Raw genomic sequence first — 23,505 nt, 5'->3', positions numbered from 1 at the left:
ACTTAAATAGATATTTTCCACAAACATTTCAATATAATTCAAATAATAATCTAACCACGAGTAGTAACAGTATATAAACAAACAATAATCGATAAAAATTGTTATACTTATCGTGAATACGCGTACCTATAAGCTTATTCTCGTAGCTTTATATTTTGTTATCATTATACAGGATGATTCACCAAGCACGTTCACTCCCATTTTAAATTCCAAGTGGAGCGATGAATGAGTTGATTTTACAATGAAGTGGTGTGTATGAGTATTTTCTCTGACTATCGTAACCTTGGACAGTAAAAATGCTGTGATCTTCAACTTTGGATATGGTAAAATATTATTCCTAAATACTTATAATGTTTAACGTACTTTATTATATTTTATATACAAAGACATTTTTAAGTGCAATTCTTAAAATTCAAATGAGTAGTTTTTTTAGTAATTAAAATACTTATATTAAGGATAAAAATACTTAAAAATGATTTTACAAAATATTTTATAAAATAGATGTATATTATTAGATCTAATAATTAATATTTATTATTTTTAGATCATTTTTACAAACTAAACGTTGATATAGATTAATATTAGTTACAACAATTTTCAAATCACCATTGCCTCCTCATTTTCTAAGCCATCACGGTCATTTTATCCTTCGACCTTAGTATCTATACAAAGTTTAGATAATTAAAAAACATTTGTCCAAAATGTTTAGAAAATGTATTCATAAAATAATAATTTACAATAAAAAAGAAGGGTTCTCACTTGAAAAACGAAAATTTGTTTCTCCTAAACTCTTTTAAAAGGTACCTACTACTAAAATTTCAAAATTTTAAAATATATTCTTTAGCTAAAGTTATAGGTATCTTAGTCGTATCTAGATATACTTAAAAATTCCAAAAATCAGATTTTGAATTACTGTATTATTGAAGAAAAACATTATAAATTAAACATGCTTGATGAATAACTTTGTATACACTATACATACGGGCTGTTTTATTTTAGACGCATATAATATGATAACATGTTGATATACTTATTAAAAAACACATGTTTGTTTTTCTCCTATTTTACAGACATATTGGAATTTCACTTCTCATCTCCCTCGTTGATAAATGTCTGCGGAAATGCCCTGTGTCAATAATGATATTGCCCATCATCGTATTTAATAATTTAGTTAACAATAAACAAACACAATACAATTTTAAAAATGTAATATCACAGTTCTTACTTCACACGACATACCGCACGTATTCATACATAATTATATCATGTTATGCAACTTTAACTGATAAAAAACGAATAAACAATAAATAGGCACAGGCGGAAATGACTGGGCGATACTGCAATATTATTAGGCTGTCGTCGCATATCTATAAGAATAACATTTATAATTTATAATATTATAAACACTATACTTATGCTTTAATGATAAAACATCTTAATTTTTTATAACAGTAATATAATACCATACTATATCGTATTTTATATGGTGGAAACTGGATATAATATATTAACATGAAAAAGTAATGTATGTAAACATTGTAAACCCATATTATATTATACCTATTATAGATATTGATAAAAGTATAATATATTGTAACTACTAACTACAATTTATTTATAGGTTTGTTAAGACTTTAAGAGATAAGTGGTTACCTATACACTATAATTACAAAAGGGTACTAAGTAATATACTAGGTATAAGTATACAAAATTCACTAAAAATCATGTATAATATTAAGAAACTTCATGTTATAAAAACATGGTGTAACACTATATTAAGGAAATACGACGTACCGCACCTTTATCCATTTACAGAGGAAAAGACACTAAATAGTAGCTTAAAGTAACTGCACTACATGCACGACTTACAAATAAATATTTCAGCTAGTAGATGGCATATTATTATACTATATAAATATTTAGTCATAATCTGCGAAATTGGACTATGTATTCTAAAAAACGAGCCATCTTAAACGAATATTCAATGTACCTAACACGATTATAATAAATTAACGCTATATTTATTTTTATGTATGACCTATTATGCAATTAACAGATTATCTGCACCAGCAGAAAATAAAATTAATATTTAAACCTGGAAGATACATTTTTGTAAACTAGTAATCGAGGCAAATACATGCATTTAAATTATAAAAGATTAGTATTATAGAAAAATATATATTTTACTTGCAATTTTATTACGCACACATTATTTATACATAATATATTAATATACTAATTATATTAGCATTTATAATCAATGATATAAGCAACGAAGAATGAAAATATAGTTTTTAAGATAAATCCGTGGATCAAATATAATTTTTATACTACCAACAATACCAACCCAAAACCGGTATTACAACTCGATTACTCGATGACCATCATGATTTCGAGTAGATATATAATATAATGACCATGAAAATCAAAAAATAAAAATAAACTAAAATAAACTTTTACATATTATTAATATATTGACAATCATGATATTATTTTACTTAGCTGTTTATAACATAAATCATAATATAATATATAATAGGACTTTATAGAAAGCAAATGCCCATAAATAATATGTATAATACTCGTATGGTGTATCAAGTATTCCGATTTCAGGTAAAGTTCATTTAAGTACAAAAGTGAAAGCAACTACCTATCCTAAATCATTGTAGCATATCGTTCACTAGTCAAAACACAATATTATCATCTAGTATACTAAAAAAAAAGCCCCGTACCAAATAAATACATAACACTTTTTTATTTCAATTTTTAAAATTTACCTATAATTATGTAACCCTTTTTGGATACAGGTATCTATACAATAATTTTCATATACTTTTATATCATAGTAATACACCCAATATTTTAAACTATAGGTATAAATACTATAAATAAACATTTGAAATTTAAAAAATTAAAATATATAGTAATAAAAGTCATTAACATTTGACTTTAAAACTATAGAGTTGATACCTTAGTACCTACTACCTATCTTATAATTATTCTAAATTGAAAGTGTATACCTAATATACCTACAGCAGTTAGGTATGATATTCTCTTCAGTTCACATTTTTCACTTTAATCAGTTTAATCTCTTATATTTAAAATGTATATTTATAGTATTTATACCTATAGTTTAAAAATTTGGAGTATTATTTTATTAAATATTATCTAGTATATAAAAATCTCGTGTCACAATATGGAAAATGTTTGTTACCGAATTCCTCCGAAACGGCTTTACCGACTTTCATGAAATTAGGTAAATAGATGAATTAAGTAGGTCTCAGAGAGTGATGTATACTATTTTTGATACACCTAGGTCTAACCAGGGGATGTGCTCAATTACTCAAACGGGGATTTTGAGATTTACGGTGGAAATTGTTGTTTATTAATGGTTGCTATTGTTTTTTTTAATTAGTTGTAATAATAAAAAATTGAGTGGGTCAACACACACGTAGATTGTTAGGTCAACCATATCAAAAACCACCAGATGACACATTATTGTATCTAATCCACCGTATATTGGATCAGGTAAAAAAAAAATTGATGTAACTTTGAATTTTAAGGGTTAGAAATTATAAACTTATGTACACGACTCGCTGCAGGGTTCACAATCCACAGAGTATATAAAAATTAATATATAGATACCTATATCAAAAAAGGGTTACATAATTATTGGTAAATTGTAAATTTTTTTTTAAAAATAAGTGTTATGTATTTACTATTTAGTTGATGTGTACAAAGCTTGTTTACCGTATTTTAATATCGGAGCTTTTTTCCTAGGTTCTATCAACTTGTTTGATACACAAGATTTACCTAGGGATATCAGGGACGAACCGAAACCGTACAATTAGTGAGCAATTGCGTGCTTAATCTCCCCTTCCCACTAACACACGGCTAGAAAATTATATCAAATTTTTAGCTAGTAGTAAAAACTTAAAACTTGATAAATTTGTTTTACACTTCAATTATTCAACGATTTTAAACAGTACCCCCCCCCTCCATTCGTTTATGATAGTCCCCGAATATTTGTATACCAAATAACCAATAGGTATCGTATAAAATTGTAACATACATGCATTTTAAAAACAAAAATTTCCAAGCCATATCATAACAATTGCAGCAATTTATAACTATACGAATCCATCACCTAATTAGGTATTTATAATGTTACCTACACCACAACGTCCATATTAGATATTACAATATTAAACAGTACCATCATATTATGCTATTGAATGTATATAACTTATAACTTATTCAATATTATTATCATTATACATCATCTATGCTTACCTATTATATATTTTATTTGATAACCACTCCCAATTTTTGTCTATGTTTAGAATATAAATACAATCTTACAATCTAATAATATTAGTGAAATATCTACCTATAATATAGGTATATATATATATATTTATATAATTTATTGGTTTAACATATTATTCTTACCCAACATTCAACGATTGCAACGTCTTATACATATTATACTCATATTGATATTACTTACTCATTTTAGATTCTGAACGAAGTGATGAATGTATTGATTTTACAATGATGTGTGTTTTTTTTTTTTTATTTTTTTTTTTTTTGTGTCTGTCACCACGTTTTGGAGCAGTAAAAGTGCTCCGATTTTAAAAAGTGGACCCTGTTTCGGATAGGAAAGTGAATGTAGTTTGTACTTTGGGGGGTCAAAAGTAAAAAATTTCCAATAGTTTTCAAAAGCGCCGGGAAAAACCAAAAAAAAATGACGGAAAAACGGGAATTTTTATGCAAAACCAGTTTTCGACCAAATCGATTTTTTTTTATGGTTGTAATTCAAAAACTAATCACTGAAAATACTTGAAATTTTCACCAAATGTTAATGTCAGTGGTATCCGTATATAGTTAAATTTTCAAAAAATTTTGACTTTTTTTGAGTTATTTATAGACCACTGAAATTTTCGATTTTTTTGAGAAATTTTTTTTAAAGTGTCGATAAAAAATTTTTGGATGACCAAAAAGTTTTGAAAATTTAATACAAGGTTCCTTATGAGTTGTTTTTAATGTAGCTAAAAAAAAATTAAAAATCGTTAGTCATAATTTTTTTTTATAAGCGTTTATGGTTCAAATTTTTACAAAATCTGTACAAAATTTGCAAATAATTTTGAAGTTGAAACATCATAAAATTTTTTTCTTTTATAACTAAGTTTTGAAAATTTGGTACAAGGTTCTCCATAAATTTTTCTTCAAATATCTGTAAAAAAAACTCTACCGGATTCAGACAAAAAATTTTTATGAGTGTTTGAATTTTAAATTTTTATGAAATTGCGTAACGATAACGGTTTAGCCTCAAACGATTTTTGATATTTGTTATTATTCAAAAAGTATAAGTCGTAGATACTTGAAAATTTTACCAGTTATTTAGATTGGCATTTTCTTTACATGATTTAATTTTCAAAATATTTTGAGTTTTTTTGAGCTATTTATAGACAACTGAAATTTTCTGAAAAATTTTTTTGGCCCTATCAAAATACTTGAAAATTTTATACAAAGTTCCTCATATGTTATTCTTATAGTGATTAAAAAATTATAAGAATACATAGGCACAATTTTTTTTTATTAGCATTTGAAGTTTTGAAGAAATATTGAAAAAAAATCGTCAAAACCATGAATATTTGCAAATTATTTTGTAGGTATATTTCATAAAAATTTTTGTATAAGTAGCTAAGAGTTGAAAATTTAATACAAGGTTTTTCATAAGTTTAACTTTCAATCACTATAAAAGAACTTAAATTTTGTTGTATTCAGGCCATTAAAACATAAACCACCTCTTTCACCAACCACTAGAAATTATATCCTAGGCTGACAAATCATCTTCGTTCAGAATCGTTTTTCGTATACAATGATAACTATCATTGGATTCAAATTTAACACTCCTATAATATATAATAATGATCCATACGGCACCTAATGTACAGCAGAGCGGTACTCACTTGTCCTCTTTTTTTATTTGTTTAAATCATTTTAATCATCCGGATTAAAACCATGTTATCGTCTATATTTAAAATTTTAATCTATATAATATGTTGTTGTACAATATGCAGGTTAAGCAATAGCTAATAATACGAATAACAATAATTGTACATTGATTATATTATTTTAATACCTCAGCTATCAAATAAATAAACTCATTCTAATTACTAATATCTACTATACAAACTTTAAACCATTAACTGCAGAAATGCAGCATTATCATATAATAAAATAAATATACTATATTATATCTATTCCAAAAGTCCTGTATCATACAATTATTTATTTTAAGAGACTGTAAGTTAAATCAATTTACATTTAAATATTGGTTTCTCAATAGGTTTATGTAGTCAATAATAATCTATAAGCAAACATTTTAATCTAATAGCTTGCTTTTAAAAAAAAAAAAAATCAAGTGGCACTCGGGGACTGCCGCGATAAAGCTATTGCAGTATTACATATTAACACGAAATAAGAAGTTAATAAAATTTAATAAAAAAAATAATAATAATAATATAATATAATATTATTATATTATTATATTATTTTTATTATTATACTGTATATCGTCGCTGAAACTGCAACACCGCATATCTCAAGATTTGACAAAATGCATTTGTTTTGTTGGTAGATAACAGTGAATAATATTAAACTAAAATAATAAATAAATGATAACGATTATTATTATTATTATTTTATTTTCGGTAACCATGGTAACAATTAACGGGTAACGGTCACGCTTTTTCGTTACGAAAAATATATTTTCAGTCACCACGCCTGCGATAAAAGCTATGCAATAGCTTAAAAACTATACATCTATAAATATATTAATTAATTATGGGTAAATACTAAAAATGCATGAATGAACATTATATAGGTACATTATTCATATATGACGACACAATGCAATAAAATAGATACATAAATCTACCAACCATTATATCAATATAACCCAATATAATAAGCTAACCTAAACTATCAATATATTATTTTAGAATTATTAGAGACTATGAAAAGAAGTTAGAAAGTTATGAAAGTGTAGATGTAGCTATGGAGAATAAAAACATACCTGTTAAGTTAAACGGACGAATTTTAAATAGTAAGCACATACACGATACACCATTTGGTATTTATAATATATACATTATACATTATACACGTAACACGTTAGTTTACATTATACAATCTTATCGACAATGATTAACAGTTATTTAATATATTAATATTATTAAATACCATCTTATTGACTATTTAAAACCATAGATGACAGATGTAAAAATAAAAATAAAAACTCTAACCTTGATTCTTGAGATGGTCTTCAATTTTGAAAAATATTACATCGAAAGTGATAATAAAATAGATGAGAACTTCGGTGAAAAAAATTGTGTTTATCATTAAGAAACATCTGGACCTGGTATTAGGTTTTGATTACAATACTTATCAAATAACGTGAAAATCTAAATTTTAGGTAGGTATCATATTTCATGAGATATGTCACTGCCCGGGATTACCCACTGGCCGCCATTCCCTATTATCCCCTATTAATCAGTGGTATATAATTACTACTATTTTATACCAAGTTATTTTTACATTTCCTTGGATTATTTTTAAGATAATAGCAATGTTTATTCTATTTGTTAGTTGAACTTTGAACTTTGAACTTTTGTAGGTATTCAATAACATTTAAAGCTGTTATAATCATAATAAGTTATTCTAAGCAAATTTAAAATATTTTACGTTTTATTATTTTTTTTATCACATATTATAAAAAAAATAAATTTTATTCTAGTTACATCAGAAAAATACAGGCCCCCTATACTCTGGATATTTTAAGGCCCCAATTACAAAATGTAGTGATGAAGTGCTCAGGCAGCCAGGCAACTCCTGTGCGCACACTTATGCATGCAGATAAAACTATTATAATGTAGAACTGTATTTTCTATAATAAATGTGACAACTGACCCTCATATTCTGTTGAATATCACAATTTTTGAGTAAATGAAATTTTTTAACAAATAAACGAGAACAAGGAGACTGATAAATAATAACTATAAAAAAAAAATGAATGATAGCAATTTTTTCTAGGAAAATACATAAGGATTTTTAATGACAAGGAATGATACACATACAGAGATTGAAATTTAAATAAGTATATTATGTTCTAATATAGTTCCACACTTCAACCAACATTTGGATTGATTTTTTTTTTAATATTTATCTCGTCATCAAATAGGCTTTGTATTATTTTAATATAATATGTTAACACAATACTGCAAATTTACCTATTTTTTATTTAGGTTTTGAGCTGTTTAAAGTTTAAATATCATTAAAATATACAAAATAAAAATATGAATACATTTGGCAGGGACGCATGGTGATGTAGTATTTATATTATTCGTCGATAGGTCAATTCATATTAAGAAAGAAATCGGTAAACAAATAATCGAATTTAGATTATTCAGTCAATATAATGATGACGAATATGGAATACAGACGGGCTATGGATATAAACGATATAGTTAATATATTGTACTATATAGTATTGTAGTATTTATAGCTACGCCCCAACTAATTATAATAGGACTTTGCAATATAACATATACCTACAGTTCAAAATTAATATATATTGCTAACAATATAAAATATTCAAATAAATAACAAATCTGAAATCGACAGCTAATGCTAGAAAATGTAGTACTGTCGACGTAATATATATTATAAAATATAAATACATTTATAATTTTTATAACTTAAAATGTTCGCGTTTTACACAAAGCTCATCGTTGTTTTTGTTTAAGAAATTGTGATAGTTTCGTTATTTCTATAGTTTGAATAAGTGTACCAATTACATACCTACTGGCTACTATTACTATTTACTAACATAAAATTCTAACATATTAATATTAATTACTTTTAACACGAAAGTTTAACTTTTAAATCATCATCATTACCATTTCGGCAATTCGGCCCAATAATTTCTAAATACCCATTTACCTATCGGCTATCGTGGTATTCGTAAAATATTATTTCTATCAACAATTTTTTGTTCGAATGTTGTAGAAATGCTATAATTGTATTACATAATATATTAATTGCTAAATTGCAGTACAATTTGCGGAAAATAATTCATTAACAATACAAAATAGAAAAAAAGAAAATATTATTCTTATTGTGGGCTGTGGCCATTCATTATGCATACAAAATAATATGCTATGATTATATATTTATATCTATGGTGTGACGCGATCGCTCAACGTTATCAAACGTTATTAATTTTTTTCTTTTATCAAATTTCCTTCTCAAGGAAGTCAACAGACATAAATAGATAATACAAGTCTACAACCGAACATCAGCCATGATCCATCAGATCACAAACAATACAAAATATAATAACTTTACCATACTATTATAACACTGATACACTACAAAATCGTATTCCGTGCAATGCGTACATCCGTAGCATTCAATCTCTGAATATTTTGACAGTGTTTGAGTAAATATTAAGTAGCCTAGAAGTTGTATTATATTCTGTATTACTCTTTTAGTTCCGAGCAATAATCTTAACGCGGATCGCGGACTCAAATATCCTACAAGACAGCAGTTTGCAAGTTATAACTTGCCTACGTCGTTTGATCGTTGTTCATATTTTTCGTTCGAAGTCTGTAGTGTTTGTTTACAGTGTAGGAGGAACTTACTTGTTTTTATTATCGTTGTTTCCGTGTGTGAACCGTGAGTGCGCGTCGTTCGTGACCGGGGACCGCATCTGCGACGACGCACTAACCACTAACGACATATTATCATAGCACTTGTACTGCAGTGCGACGGTCGTCGCTTGGAGTTAGTCAGAACATTCAGAACGACGCCGGACTCGGGTACTGCGACTTGCCATAATCACTGAGGTCCTTCCTCCGATTTTTGTCTATGGAACGTTTCTCACAGACAAACGCGATAGGCGTCGGCCACTAGGGCAGACTCACAATACACACTATTGTACGTTCGGACGGCGTAATTTTCATAGTTACGCAAACCGCCTGAATGGGAATTTGAAGATCAAAAGCGGTGCGATGACGACCAAACCTCTGAAACGACAACGCGAACCAGACGACGATGATGTCGTCAGTACTGCTTGTTCATCCGCCGAAACCGCTTCTACCACAATCCTGGACTTGCCAACTGAATTGATTGAGTACATTTGCTGTTGCGATTCGTTGAAATTGATTGACGTCTTCAACCTTGCTGTTTCGCATTCCAAACTTAACAACTGCTTGTTTCATGAACGAAACTCTTGTCTCTGGAAATCCAAATTCATACAAAAGTATATACTTATATCTTAGTTGTTCGTTGTATTTTTTTTAACTACTAATAATGGATATTTTATGTATGTTAGGTACGGTCCACTAGATAGTGAGGAATATGAAATTGTTATTGACAAAAAAAGTACTTGGAAGGACGAGATAATGTTGCGTTTGAGGTTTGATAAAGCTGTACCTGCTGAAATTATACAAATGCCAAGCCGGTACATGAAGTTAAAAAATGTACCATATCATGTGTATCCATTTGGTGAATATTTGAACTCAGAAAATGAAGGGCATAGATATTATATTCTATCTGCCACTTTATCTTATTATAAACAACTTCAGAGTAACGAAAGGTATGTTTGTGATACAGAGTAAAGTAAAATAATGTTTGACTTACTGACACTCATTTTTTTCACTTTCAGTCGTTATAGTAACTTGGATATATTGTACGCGGCACATCAATTTCTCATTTACTCATGTCAAGTCTATTTTGGTTATAAGTTAAGTCATTTCTTAAGTTTACCACCAGCAGAACAAATTGTTGAACGAGGATTTCACTTACTGGGACGTTGGTGGTGTCCTACTGTTAATACACTATATCGCGATATAAGTAAGTACTCTAACAAAAAATAATGATAATAAATTTGTGATAAATGCTGATAATTTTATTGTAATACTTATGTTTTTTACAGATAAAAGCTTAAACAACATAGCTATAAATGTATACAATCGCATTCATTTAACTAACCCAGCTCATCCACTATTTGAATATGAAGACTGTTTGGAACAAGTGATTGAACGTGGAAAATACAATATTGATCATGATTTATTCAATGAAACCAGTTCGATAATTATACTTGAAACCATGAAACAAATCATATTTTCTAATGAACAACTGGTTTGTTATTGTAACAATGACCTAAATTGCTTTTTGTTGCAACAGGTATATTTTAATCTCAATAATTTCATTATTCATAATTAATAATGGTACAATGAATTTAACCTAGGTTATTGATCGGAGAAAAGGTTCTGTATCTTTGTTATGTGTGATATTTGAATCAGTTGCTAGACGATTAGGAGTAAAGGTCCGCTTAACTGCAACATCTGTTCACAATTTTATATCTTGGTCATCTTCATGGCCGGGAAATAAACATAAAAACCCTACATGCTACTTAGTAGATATTGCTAATGGTGGTGTTATGCGTAAAGCTACGGTTTGTCCAGTCTCAGGAAAATTACCAGAACATTTCAATGCAAATTCAATAGTTGATGTAAGTATTAATTCTTAAGTTTTAAAAATATATTAGAACTCTAAAAATTAATACTCGAACTTGATATAAGTAATAATAACTAACATTACAATTTTTTTTTTATTTAGTTAAATGTTTTTATTATTAATATTATGTAAATATTCATTGTATAATCAAAATACTATAGTACAATTTGAATTGTTTACACATATACATAAAATAATTTATAATTTATATAGGTATATTATATAAATAACTTTAACTTATGAATTAAAGATATTCAATTGTATGTATATCATTATATATTTTTTAATAATCAATCTCCTGGGTAAGTTTTTTTAAGGTATTGGCTAATAATTTATTAAACCTAAAGATAATTTTCAAATTTATCTTAATTTTATTTAAGTTGAGGAAGCCAATACTTGTACGCAAGAGCTTGGTATTACTACATGCCAGGCATATAGATAGTGTGACCTGGTAAGGGGATTCCTTACAAAAACTAGTTACCACCAAGTAATATTTAACTTGAATAGAGTATAGTATCTATTTACATACTCGCAATTAGAGCTGTATTTTGTAAATCGTCGCATCTTTAATTTTTAATTAAAAATTAATTCTTTAACTAAGAAATTCAAAATGATAAAAATTAGAAAAAATGTAATTTTAAATTGGAACTTCTCAAAAGTTCAAATATTTTGGGCAATTTTTATTTGAAATACTCAAGTTAAGTATAAAAATTGTACTAAAAATTATATATTTATCAGCTTAAAAGTTAGTACAAGTGTGATTTAAATTAATTAAATTTGAAAAAATACCTATGAATTATCCTTGCTTTTTTGGATTTGAATTTCTGGATGAATTATATTATTGGATTCAACGCTTTACCTTTCAATTGAAGTTGCACTATTCTTAGTACTTAAAACTATCTATTAATCTATTAATGCAATTGTTTTATATTATATAAAAAAAATGATGAATCAAATCAATGTATAAGATTATTATTATGAACTTCCATGGTTATTACTGATAATTCCTTATCTGGGCTGTTCCTATAGCTAGATGAAACAGTACGTTTTCCTTTAGTCTAATGCTTGAATTAGCCCCTGTGTTTTTGACATATGATATAGGTACAATATGTATTAATTAATTTTTAACCGTGTATTTTTAAAATAGTTATTTACTTATATATATTTCAAACTAATAATGTTTATTTAATAAATACAAAATTACAGCTATTAAATTATTTGGTGTTCAAATATTATTTTTGCATTGGAAATTATTGTTATTAATAACAACATTTAATATTCATACTATTATCATATTCTGCCAAGTTTATAACTCGCCTCACACAGTTTCAATTGACATTGACTATGATTAAACAATGTTTAATTTTATGCATTTTAATGATTTTTTTTTCCAAATACAAATTAAAATTATGTCAATATTATTTTATAACAAACATAATGATAATTGTATGGTAGTACAATATTGTTATTTATTAAATAATAAAGTAATAAAGTATAGTTTTAAGCTCTAATTTATTGTGTGTTATAATACACATTTATTATTGTATTAAAGCATAAGCTTGAATATCATTTTGCCATGTTTGATGGATGTCATTTTAAATTTCTAATTGATCGTTTGAATATTTATACTGTATAGAAATAAGATTATATTAAAAGTTACACATCTATAAATCTAATATGGATACTACCTACTAATTTTAAAATTCTATAAATCGTAATATCTTCAAAAACCCTATAGTGTTTACATGTATAAATTTCATACATAAATCTGTAATTAATTTAAAAAAATGTATAAGCCTAATAAGGATTTCTTTGTACTATATACATCTTATTATTAATAATTCTAGTTGCATTAATTGATTCCTATGCACCTTAATATTTAATTATTCATAATAACTAACTCACCTTTCTTATTTAAAAAAAAAAGTTGCATACTAGGATTTTAATAATCCAATGCTTGATTAATATATTAATAAGCACAATTTTTGGGGAGGAGATAGTTGGTGGGGCTTACCCCCTTTAAAAATTTGTGTTTTAATTGAAGTATTAAATTATTTATTAATTATCCAATTTATATATAGTAAACTGTAGTAAACATTGTTTAAAGAAATAATTTTCTTAAATTTAAACAACAATTCATTATTTAAATGTTTTCTATAGTAGATATCAAGTCCACACATAAAACATAGTATAGGTTTAATCATGGCTAAATACATTTAGCCCTGAATTTAATAATAGCATTATAAATTACAAATATTTTAATACATTACCGATAACATTTCAATTTGTCTAAAATAAAGTCAATAGTAGTTTATTTTTAGTACTATTTTTTTTCTACAGCCTTAGTCATAATTTAAAATATTAGTATTTCAATTCCTAATTTTGTTAATCATAATTCATCAATTATGGCACTATTTCTTATTGGTTTATGAACTTAATAATTTATTTATAAGTTATATCACAGTGTGCAATTGAAAGAACTTATAATTTTTAGTTTTAATTTTGTGATATTATACAATGTTGTTATAGTTTATAAATTATAATTTATTTATAATATTTTCTTACCAATGTTGGCTCTGTAATTTGCAAAAAGTCCAGAATATTATATTATAATCAGAAATGAGGAAAATTAAAAATTGGCTTCTAACTTCCATAAATCAAGATAGAATTACTAATTTATCAACAATTTACACTGAACAGGATTTGTTAAATGATTAAATTGTCCAACGAACTAATCTTAAATACATTTTCAATTTCAAACCAACGGTTACAATTATAATATATATCCTACCTAAATGTCGTTTCATTAAAATATTTTTTTTATTTTAGTAATAGATATATTATAATTTAAAACATATGAATTGTTTATTAAATATTAGGTATAGAAATGTGGGTAAGAAAAAAAATAATATAACACAGATTAATATATTTTATTAGTATTTTGATATGGAGCGCAGATCCTCCTGTGAGTCTTTCATTTAAATATGTAAATTCCCTCCAAGTCAAAAACTAAAATTGCCGTATAGATATATTAATACTTTCTAATCTTGAGTAAATACTGTTTTGAATGTATCAAAATGTATAAAACAAATGTAGGTAGACATTATATTATATATAAAGTTGTATGTCACTTAGATAAACATAAGTTTGAATAGTAAATTAGGTAATTAAAAATAAAAAAAAAATTTTTTCAATTAAAAGAAAAAAATATTTACAATCTGTATTATACGAGGTATTATACTATCCAATGAGTAATATGGTTAATAATTTACTTAAAAAATATAAGATTAGTTGTACCATGCATTTTTAAATACATACATTTTAGTTTTATTAGTATTATGGCCTAATGTAGAATATAACTGTCAGAATTCAGAACTTTACTTAAATTTTCTTTAGAAATATTTAAAAAATCTCAAGAACTGTTGATCAAAATTGTCTTAACATGCAAAATATTTAGAACATTTTTAAATCCAAATATAATATACACATAATTTAAAATAATATCATTCAATTGAGTCTGAATGGTTTTAGTAATAAACCTAAAATAACTATTATAACTACCCATCTAATTATATACTAAATTTCCAAATAATATGTTATATTATAAAATAAAAACTAATTATTTAAGTAGATATTAACAATAAAAGAAATTAAATTAATTTTTTTTTTTTTTTTAATTTAGTTATTTTGGATGTTTAGTAAAACTGTGGAGCAACTCACTGTTGAAAATTTATCTACATATAAATATGTATTGGATTTCCAAAAACTCTTAAAACCTGGTGATTCTGAAGTTGAACTTAAATATCAAAAATTCCATCAGTATTATGATTATTGTCAATGTCCCTTGCTTAGAAGTCCATCTAATCCTTCTGTGAGTATTCTTCTATTCTTAAATATCATACTTTTATATCATAAATATCAGATAGTTAAGGAATTTTTTTTCTCAACATCGTTATTATTTTTTTAATATTTTCAGGCTCCACATCATGTAGATGAGAAAGACATTATGTACACAGATGTAAGTGATAAAACTTATTATAATTGATAATTAAAATATTTTATATTAAACTTCTTTTAACGATTAGTGGGAAGAAATTTTCCCCTCAGTACCTAAAACGCGTGGTGAGAAACATGATCCAAAATATGCAATTGGCATGATGATTGATATCATTGCAATGGGCAATGGCTCTTGTTCAAGTATAGTGACTAAACGTGGTATTGTTGTGGGCTGGACAAGAGTTCCCAGTAATAACCCATTGCCAAATCCAACTGTGTACCATGTGCTCGTCAGACCTGATCATTACACTACTGCTAAATATCTAAACCCTGTTATCAAAGCGATATGGGAAGGCAGATATGGTATGTTGGAATTGTTTTTGATTTAGCTTAAAAAGTTTTACTATCAAAACAATTTTTTTTTTTGCTTTTTGTTCTATTTTATTTTATTATTTTTGCATGAACATATTTTCTAAAATGGTCTTATTGATAAAACATCAAAATAGAATTTTCCCTGTGAAAACAAGATGTGTTTAGTTTTCACCAAAAATACAAACATACATGTACGACTTTTCTACATTAATAAAAACAAACTTAAATAATGAAGCTATTGACCCCATGTAAATATATTTTTAGGTCTAGTTATTGTTCCAATCGTTATTTTTTTTTTTGTTTAAGTGTTACTGCAAAAAAAAAAAACATTCATAATACGGTTAAGAGATTCATTAGCTACACAATTGGTAAGACAGAAAGGAATATGACAAAGGATATATGTTTAAAGGCTATATAACAATTTGCAGAGAGATTTTAAAATGTATTGTGTACAGCTGAGAAAAAGACACATGGGAGATTAGTCAAAAAGATAAAAATATATTACAGGAGTAACGATGTTCAACTAAAAAAAAACAATTAATATTGTTGTAGATTGGTGCATAAAGTTAGGTAGGACCAAGGCCGTAACTGAAAAAATATTTTTGGGGGGGGGGTCCAACATTTTTTTAAATATATAGATACTGAACACTTGTCATTTTTACCTATAATTTACGTTAAAAATTTCGAGGGTGGGGGGTCTGGACCCTCCCCCCAGTTATGGCCTTGGGTAGGACACAGAATATTGAATTCCACCTGTAAGCATTATATGGTCTGATATAACTTAAACCTTCAAATGATAATTAATAATAATATTCATTATTCAAAAACTTTTGATTCATTGTAAATTATTATAGCATTAAAATATTACTAATACTATCAAAAAAATAGTTTCTACATTACTACATTATTTATAAATATATTTTTTGTATTATTTCAATAATTAATCTACTGTAAATAATAATTTTGTTTTGAACCAAATTAAATTTAAATAATTATTTAATAACCAGAGTTTATTTTGTGTATTAACTTGATGATATGTCGTTATTAATATTTTAAATTACACATATTTTTATAAAGTCTAGATTCTGAATTATTATAAAATGTTGTTACAGAAAAATTGCAGAGACAACTGAAACCACATGAATACAATTTCAAGAACATTGGCAAGTTTTTTACACATTTCAGTCATGAGTTGGGCGCTTTCATGCCGATTAATGATTTGGCTCAACTTTATCCCGATGATCTATCATACACTATTAGTAAATCATCGAACCTTGACTACAAAGTTAAACCGTTTACAGGTCCACACGTTGTTCCTAAGTATTAATGTGTTTTTTTTTTAATGCTTTAATATATTTTGTTTTTTTCTCATTATTCAAACAAAACCTAAATAATAAATTTTAAATATATACTTAGCTATTAGTAAATAAAAACCCTTTTTGGTAGAAAAATGTAATATGACTCTAATTACGCACTACAATCTTGTTTGTCTAGCACATATTATTTATTTTCTATCAGTGTCGCTAACTTTATCAACTCAACCCATGAAAATGACAATATCCTATTCCAGTCCTTAAGACTTAGTAAGTAATAAATGTTTTATTTTGTTTCAACCGGGAAATATGACTAGTTTATTTCATGTTTAACAAATTAATATAATGTATTTCTTCTACATAAAAGTTGGCCACATTCAAAGTACAATATTGGCTTCTATGAAACAACACGGTTAAGAAATAGAAATCGTAAGTGATGAGTAATAATAAAACATACTGAAAAGTGAAAATCATCTTGAAAACTTTTTTTTTATTGATGATTACATAAATGCAAAAACATTTAGCACATTTGAATTATTATAATTTATAAAAAATGATCATTGCAACATTAAATAGTCTGACAATATTATGATATCCTTGTTGTTTTAAAACTAAATAAATTAACATAAATTATACATTTTCAAAAAAAAAAAAAAAAGATGTAATAATCAAGCTTCAAATAAACCTTAATACAACATAATATAATATATATATTTATGTTTTTTTTTTTTTTTTACACATTTTAAAAAGTTCAGATGTTCTTCCTGTATTCTTCGAAAATAACTGTTACTTTGTTTAAACAATAAATACTTAAAGAAATTCGAAATGTAATATGTTTACGACTACTAGTTAATAATGTACAAATCATTTTAAAGTTCTTATGATAACAACTTTACTAGAAAAAGGTATAGTTAATAAATATATATTATATACACAAAATAAAAAATTTAAGAACTAAATAATTGAATAATATAATAAAAAAATGATTAATAAACCACCAAAAACCAAATTACTTTTTTTTATAATTGAGAAACTGCTTGAGTAAAATTGGTACTGGTAACTTATCAATATTAACCTTTAAAAGTTGGCTCAACCGATTGTCTTTTCGTTCACCGAGAAAGCGGTACAATTCCAAATCTCTAGCAGCTTCACAATCAGAATCGCTACTATCAGGACTACTATCACCATGAAATAAAGAGTTATAGATTCCACCAAAATTACGATTTTGCATTGAACCGTCATCATTATCATCAGTTGATACCCAACTTTCAGAATCACCATCATCATCTTCATCATCGTCAGATGGTAAATCACTAAATATAGATGAATCACTGGTACTATCAGTAGATAGACTGTTTTCAAGATTTTTGACTGCAGAAGATGTGTTCATTTTCATTCTTTTTGTGTTTTCTGGTTTTCCAGGCAATGTTTTATTTTGTTCAGAACATCCAGCTTCTGATGATTTCCTTTTAGTATCTGATTCAACTTTATTAAGTAAATGTTTATCACATTGTTTACTTGTATTTTTTTCTTCGTTATTATCATCATTATCATCATCATCATCATCATCATCATCATCATTAACACTATTGTTATCACCATCATTGTTTCCTCCGTTAGCCTCAGTCTCTGATGTTGAACCCACATCTGATATAGCCTCATCTAAACCAGCAAATGTATCTACAATGCTGCGTAAATTAACTAGTCCATCTCCAGTAGCACCATATTGTATACGAACAAAATGACCAGACGGATCATCAAGGCTAAAAAATTTTTGATCATAACTTTTATCTGGCTGACACTTGGTGCGCATTTGTAAAGTGGGGATACTTTCATTCAAACTATCTCGTATGAATGCACGTATGTTTGATCTGCATAACTCTTGTAAACTCCATGGTTCAACAGGAGCTAGAAAACAACAAAAGTTTTAATTTATTTATTTGAAATTTATAATTATGTATTAACTTACGAAATTTTGTAACTTTTATTTTATCACATTTTTCAGGCACAACAAGATCTGTAAATGATACTTCTAAAACATCAAGTGTTTTCCATGTGTATTCATCTGTCCTTATTATTTTTACAAGGAACCCTTCTAATGGCATAACTATTACACCACCAATCTAAACATACATAAAAAAAGTTAATTAAATTTTATCCTAATTTTACGGTTAAATAAAAACAATACTTTAATAAGAGCTTTCATGAATGAGGATTCAGCTGGTGGTACTCCAGCTCCACAGTAAACTCGATCATAGTAACCTACTGATGACAGTTCACATGCATTTCCTATACAATATTTTTAAAATATTCGGATTAATTTTAAACTTCTATGGTACATTTGATATTGATTTATGAGTTAATAATAATAAATAATATAATTAAACAAAAGGGACATATTATATGCTATGTTTTTGGCAAACAGTAGTTCAATCTACTGTATTATTAATAAAAAAAAGAAGATTTCTATAATCAAAACTATGAGGGAACTTCGTAATCTAATGACAAATAACTACTAACTATACAATATCGAAAAGACCACAACTATTATATGGAAAAACAACTCACCCATTTCGCAAAGTTTTTTTTATAAAATTTGTATAACGTTTACACAGGTTGTTCACCAATTTAGGGAACATTGAATTTCTCAACCAGATTTTTTTTTTTACAAGCTGGTGGTATATAAACACACATTATTCGATACATTTAAAATTTTTTTGAAATTTTGGTCTGCACATACTCAGTAAATACTTTTTTTTTTTTGAATAGCAACACCTATTTTGAATACCATATTCGGATAGGCTATAACCTAACTATGGTTCTAAATTCAAAATTGACTGTATAAGAGCCATGTCAATTTTAATAAATAAAATATTTTTTTTATTATTTTAAAAAAATTTAAAATCATTTAAAATTAGTTCTTATTGGTTAGTTTTTGAATATTTGTACGTATTTTTTTTAGAAGTTTCATAAACAAGACTAACATAATATGGGTATAAAATTATAACACTTTCTAAAAAATATATGTATAAATATTCAAAAAGTAACCAATAAGAATTAATTATATATTATATATTATTTATTAAAATTGACATGGCTCTTATTCAGTCAATTTTTAATTTAGAACCATAGTTGATGCATAAAAATTGCTTTTAAAAAAATAGGCCTATCTAAATATGGTGTTCAAAATAGGTGTTATTCAAAAAAAGTATTTACTGAACATGTGCAAACCAACATTTCAAAAATTTTGAAATTTATCGAAAAATGTGTATTTATATACCATCAGTTTGTAAAAAAAAACCGGCCAAGAAATTCAGTGTTCCCTAAATTGGTGAACACATTGTATATATACTACAAATACTTTTAAGAGGACACTTTTTAAGTGAGTTATAGTTAATATTTAATATTAAAACTTTAAAATGCTCGTAACTCAATTAAAAATAAAATGTCAATAAAAACCTATGAGTTGCACTAGTCTAGATAATATTATTACCTCAAATTTTAATGAAAGGTAAATTTACTCTAATGTTAAAATAAATAGCATAAAATTTATTCTAAATTTGTTATGTTGTATGTATGTAAGACGAATACCAACACATGTGGGTGTAACGTCTTCTTAAGAAACAGTTATAAGTTATAACCCATATTTAAAACTGATTTTTTTCATAAGATTCATTTAAAAGTAGATACTCATTCAATTATTTCAATTAATATAAATAAAATATATTATACCTTCGATGAATACTGGTTCACAAAATTCAAAATAATCAATTGCTGCAGCATTTTGTTTAAACTCATCTAACTTAGTATATGCAATATCTATTAGAGACTTATGAATTTCAATTCCATGATTAACACCATTAACGCCTATAAAGAATAAAGGAAAATGTTATCCATATCTAGAGTATAAATTTATAGGTAGTACAATGAACAAATGTTGACATAACGCTTACCCAATAGAAGACCAGCTAGAGTACTAAAGTACCCTACTCCAGAACCAATGTTTAAAAACACATGACCTTTGTGCAAATCCAAACATTCTAAAACAGTAGCATAAACACTCGGTGCAGACAAATGAATTTTATCCGATTGCCAAGCATTGTCTCTATAGGCGATTTGTTTACTACCACTGGTATAATAAAAGCCACGGTCGACACATCTGAATGCTTTTTCCACATTAATTGTATGTATATACTCTCTCCTAATTAATGAATTAATAAGCTCATCATTGCTGTTGTCGTTGTGACTTGTACTTATAAATTGACCCATCTTGGTTGATTGTCAAGCAACTAATATGTGTTGTAATCAACTGAAAGCCAAAAAACTAAGTAGTGAAAAAAATTTGAAATTTGAAAGCATAATTTATTGTTATTATACTGTGCATATTCAAATGTGTAAATTTTCTGACATGCTATATAATCTGCAAAAATGTCACTCATGAACAAGAGGCGATTAATGTGAACGCAATTTGTATTAACCTCATATATTTTCTTTATAAATCCAACACCGGTTTGCAAAAATTATTGACAAACAGGTACAAGAAACAGAACCTTGTTCACTTTATGATCAGGCCATAAACACCATTTAATAATAAATATTTAATATAATATATTTTTGTAATATCCACACGTACTTATATATTATTTGCAATTACAAGTGTTCGCGTACCAACAATCGTCGACAACGTCTTTAAATCTTACAAGACGCGTAAACAATACGATAATAAAATTACGCGACAACACAAAACGCCATGACAATAATATTATTATAGACGAAGTAATAATTATTCTAATCACAATATCATATAAAAACTGTTAATAGTGATATTTACTAACTTTTACATTAATATTGTGGCGGTCAGTTCGTACGTACAACGGTGTAGCGATATCGATAGCGGCAACGTAATAGTTGTCGTTACATATTGTTTATACTATATTTGAACGTACTTAGATGATGGAAAATTCGTTTTCACATCATAAACAGAACGGGATACTATTGACTTACCGTTTCAAAATCGAATGTTAAGATTATAATACTATATTATACAAAGAAATAAAACGATACTATAATACACAAATTACTACAATTATGCATCAACAATCTACACGGTATGTCAGTAATCGCCAATCGGAAATTTAGTATGAACTATGAATAGTATGAATATGTGACGAGAGACGATACCAAAGTACCAAACAGTCGGCGCAGCATATGCAGCTGATCGATGACATGTCGTAGAAAAACGGCCGATAAACAGAGCAAACCTACATTCTACCACAAACACGGGAAAATAAATTATGCTATCCTATCAGAGGACTCCTTTGGCAAAACAGTAAACACATCCTCACACAAGTTGGTCACCGGGAAGTCCGCTATGCGCTACACTGTAAAACACCTGCGAGCTGCGAGAATTGCTGAGGCAAAATATAAATATTATTGTGTAGTGAATACTAATTATAATCTTTGTACCGTGGTACAGCTGCTGCAGCTATGCGGATGGAGGTAGATTATTCCCTCGATAATCGACCTTGGCCGTGGTGGTACACCTGTAGTTGATAGCTTTTCCTTTAGAAATTGTTTTCTGTTTGGTTCTCGGACAGACATAGACAATATCAAATATCATATTGAGTATTAACTGATTTAACTGTTTGTATAATATTGTATGCCACCATTATAGATATTATGGATCGTGAAATTTTATTTTGCTTGACAATATAAAATATTTTTTACAATAATATAACCAGACGCACTCTAGTGGTTTAATTTCCAGCAACACTGAACTAATTAGTAACGACTGCCGTTGCCCGCTGGTGGTTTTTTTTGCTTTCATTGCAGTTTGGAATTAAAATATTATTGTTTTATTATTATTTTCACATTACTAAATGTTAGTAATTGTAGGTATGTATTGAAGTTATTATTACTTATTATTATTTAGTTATAGCTATTATTTTAATGTACTAAAAACTACGTAACAAAACTACTGGGTGACCTTATTTTTTCAATTTTTTTTTTTTTTTTTAAAGGGATGTATTTAAAGTAAGTATTTTTTGGTAGTTTCTTTTTTCGGTACTAAGGTTAAAAAGTCAAATGACGATTTTAAAAAATAAAAAACAATAATAGTGATTTTAAAACTTAAGTTATTAATATTAATATATCTGTAACATGTATAATTTTTTTCAAAATGGTTCAAGTATAATTAATTTTATATCCAATGTTACATCTAATTAGTTTTTTTGTA

The 23,505-nt window shown here is 26.8% G+C and overlaps 2 protein-coding genes across 5 annotated transcripts; one reads left to right on the top strand and one right to left on the bottom strand.

Moving 5' to 3' along the window:
- Window positions 1–9,435: 9,435 nt before the first annotated feature.
- LOC114123824 (uncharacterized) lies at window positions 9,436–17,578 on the top strand. The gene is made up of 9 exons (XM_027986923.2): window positions 9,436–10,330; window positions 10,403–10,666; window positions 10,736–10,923; window positions 11,006–11,256; window positions 11,321–11,584; window positions 15,272–15,460; window positions 15,566–15,607; window positions 15,675–15,948; window positions 17,070–17,578. The coding sequence occupies exons 1-9, from the start codon at window positions 10,080–10,082 to the stop codon at window positions 17,282–17,284; spliced, it is 1,938 nt and encodes a 645-aa protein (XP_027842724.2). The 5' UTR covers window positions 9,436–10,079; the 3' UTR covers window positions 17,285–17,578.
- A 162-nt stretch (window positions 17,579–17,740) lies between these two features.
- On the bottom strand, window positions 17,741–22,699 carry LOC114123825 (protein-L-isoaspartate O-methyltransferase domain-containing protein 1-like). 4 transcript variants are annotated; one of them, XM_027986924.2, is made up of 6 exons: window positions 22,106–22,699; window positions 21,224–21,579; window positions 21,003–21,137; window positions 19,459–19,559; window positions 19,240–19,393; window positions 17,741–19,178 (listed from the first exon to the last, which is right to left on the bottom strand). In XM_027986924.2, the coding sequence occupies exons 2-6, from the start codon at window positions 21,537–21,539 to the stop codon at window positions 18,280–18,282; spliced, it is 1,605 nt and encodes a 534-aa protein (XP_027842725.2). In that variant the 5' UTR covers window positions 21,540–21,579; window positions 22,106–22,699; the 3' UTR covers window positions 17,741–18,279. The 4 variants fall into 4 exon arrangements, with proteins under 4 accessions (XP_027842725.2, XP_027842727.2, XP_027842728.2 ...); XM_027986926.2 differs by having other exon boundaries at window positions 22,275–22,699; XM_027986927.2 differs by lacking the exon at window positions 22,106–22,699 and adding an exon at window positions 21,904–22,083.
- Between the last annotated feature and the right edge of the window lie 806 nt (window positions 22,700–23,505).

Source organism: Aphis gossypii, chromosome 3 (genome assembly GCF_020184175.1).
Source record: "Aphis gossypii isolate Hap1 chromosome 3, ASM2018417v2, whole genome shotgun sequence".
Classification (NCBI taxonomy): Eukaryota; Metazoa; Arthropoda; class Insecta; order Hemiptera; family Aphididae; genus Aphis; species Aphis gossypii.
Note: the sequence above shows the minus strand (reverse complement) of the source record. Positions and strands in the feature narration are given on the sequence as shown.

Coding starts and splice junctions, on each gene's coding strand:
- LOC114123825 (XM_027986924.2), bottom strand. CDS start 21,539: ATGGGTCAATTTATAAGTACAAGTCACAACGACAACAGCAATGATGAG. Junction 21,138..21,223: donor TCTAGCTGGTCTTCTATTGG/GTAAGCGTTATG, acceptor TATTCTTTATAG/GCGTTAATGGTGTTAATCAT. Junction 19,179..19,239: donor AATAAAAGTTACAAAATTTC/GTAAGTTAATAC, acceptor GTTGTTTTCTAG/CTCCTGTTGAACCATGGAGT.
- LOC114123824 (XM_027986923.2), top strand. CDS start 10,080: ATGACGACCAAACCTCTGAAACGACAACGCGAACCAGACGACGATGAT. Junction 10,924..11,005: donor TACACTATATCGCGATATAA/GTAAGTACTCTA, acceptor TGTTTTTTACAG/ATAAAAGCTTAAACAACATA. Junction 15,461..15,565: donor GAAGTCCATCTAATCCTTCT/GTGAGTATTCTT, acceptor TAATATTTTCAG/GCTCCACATCATGTAGATGA.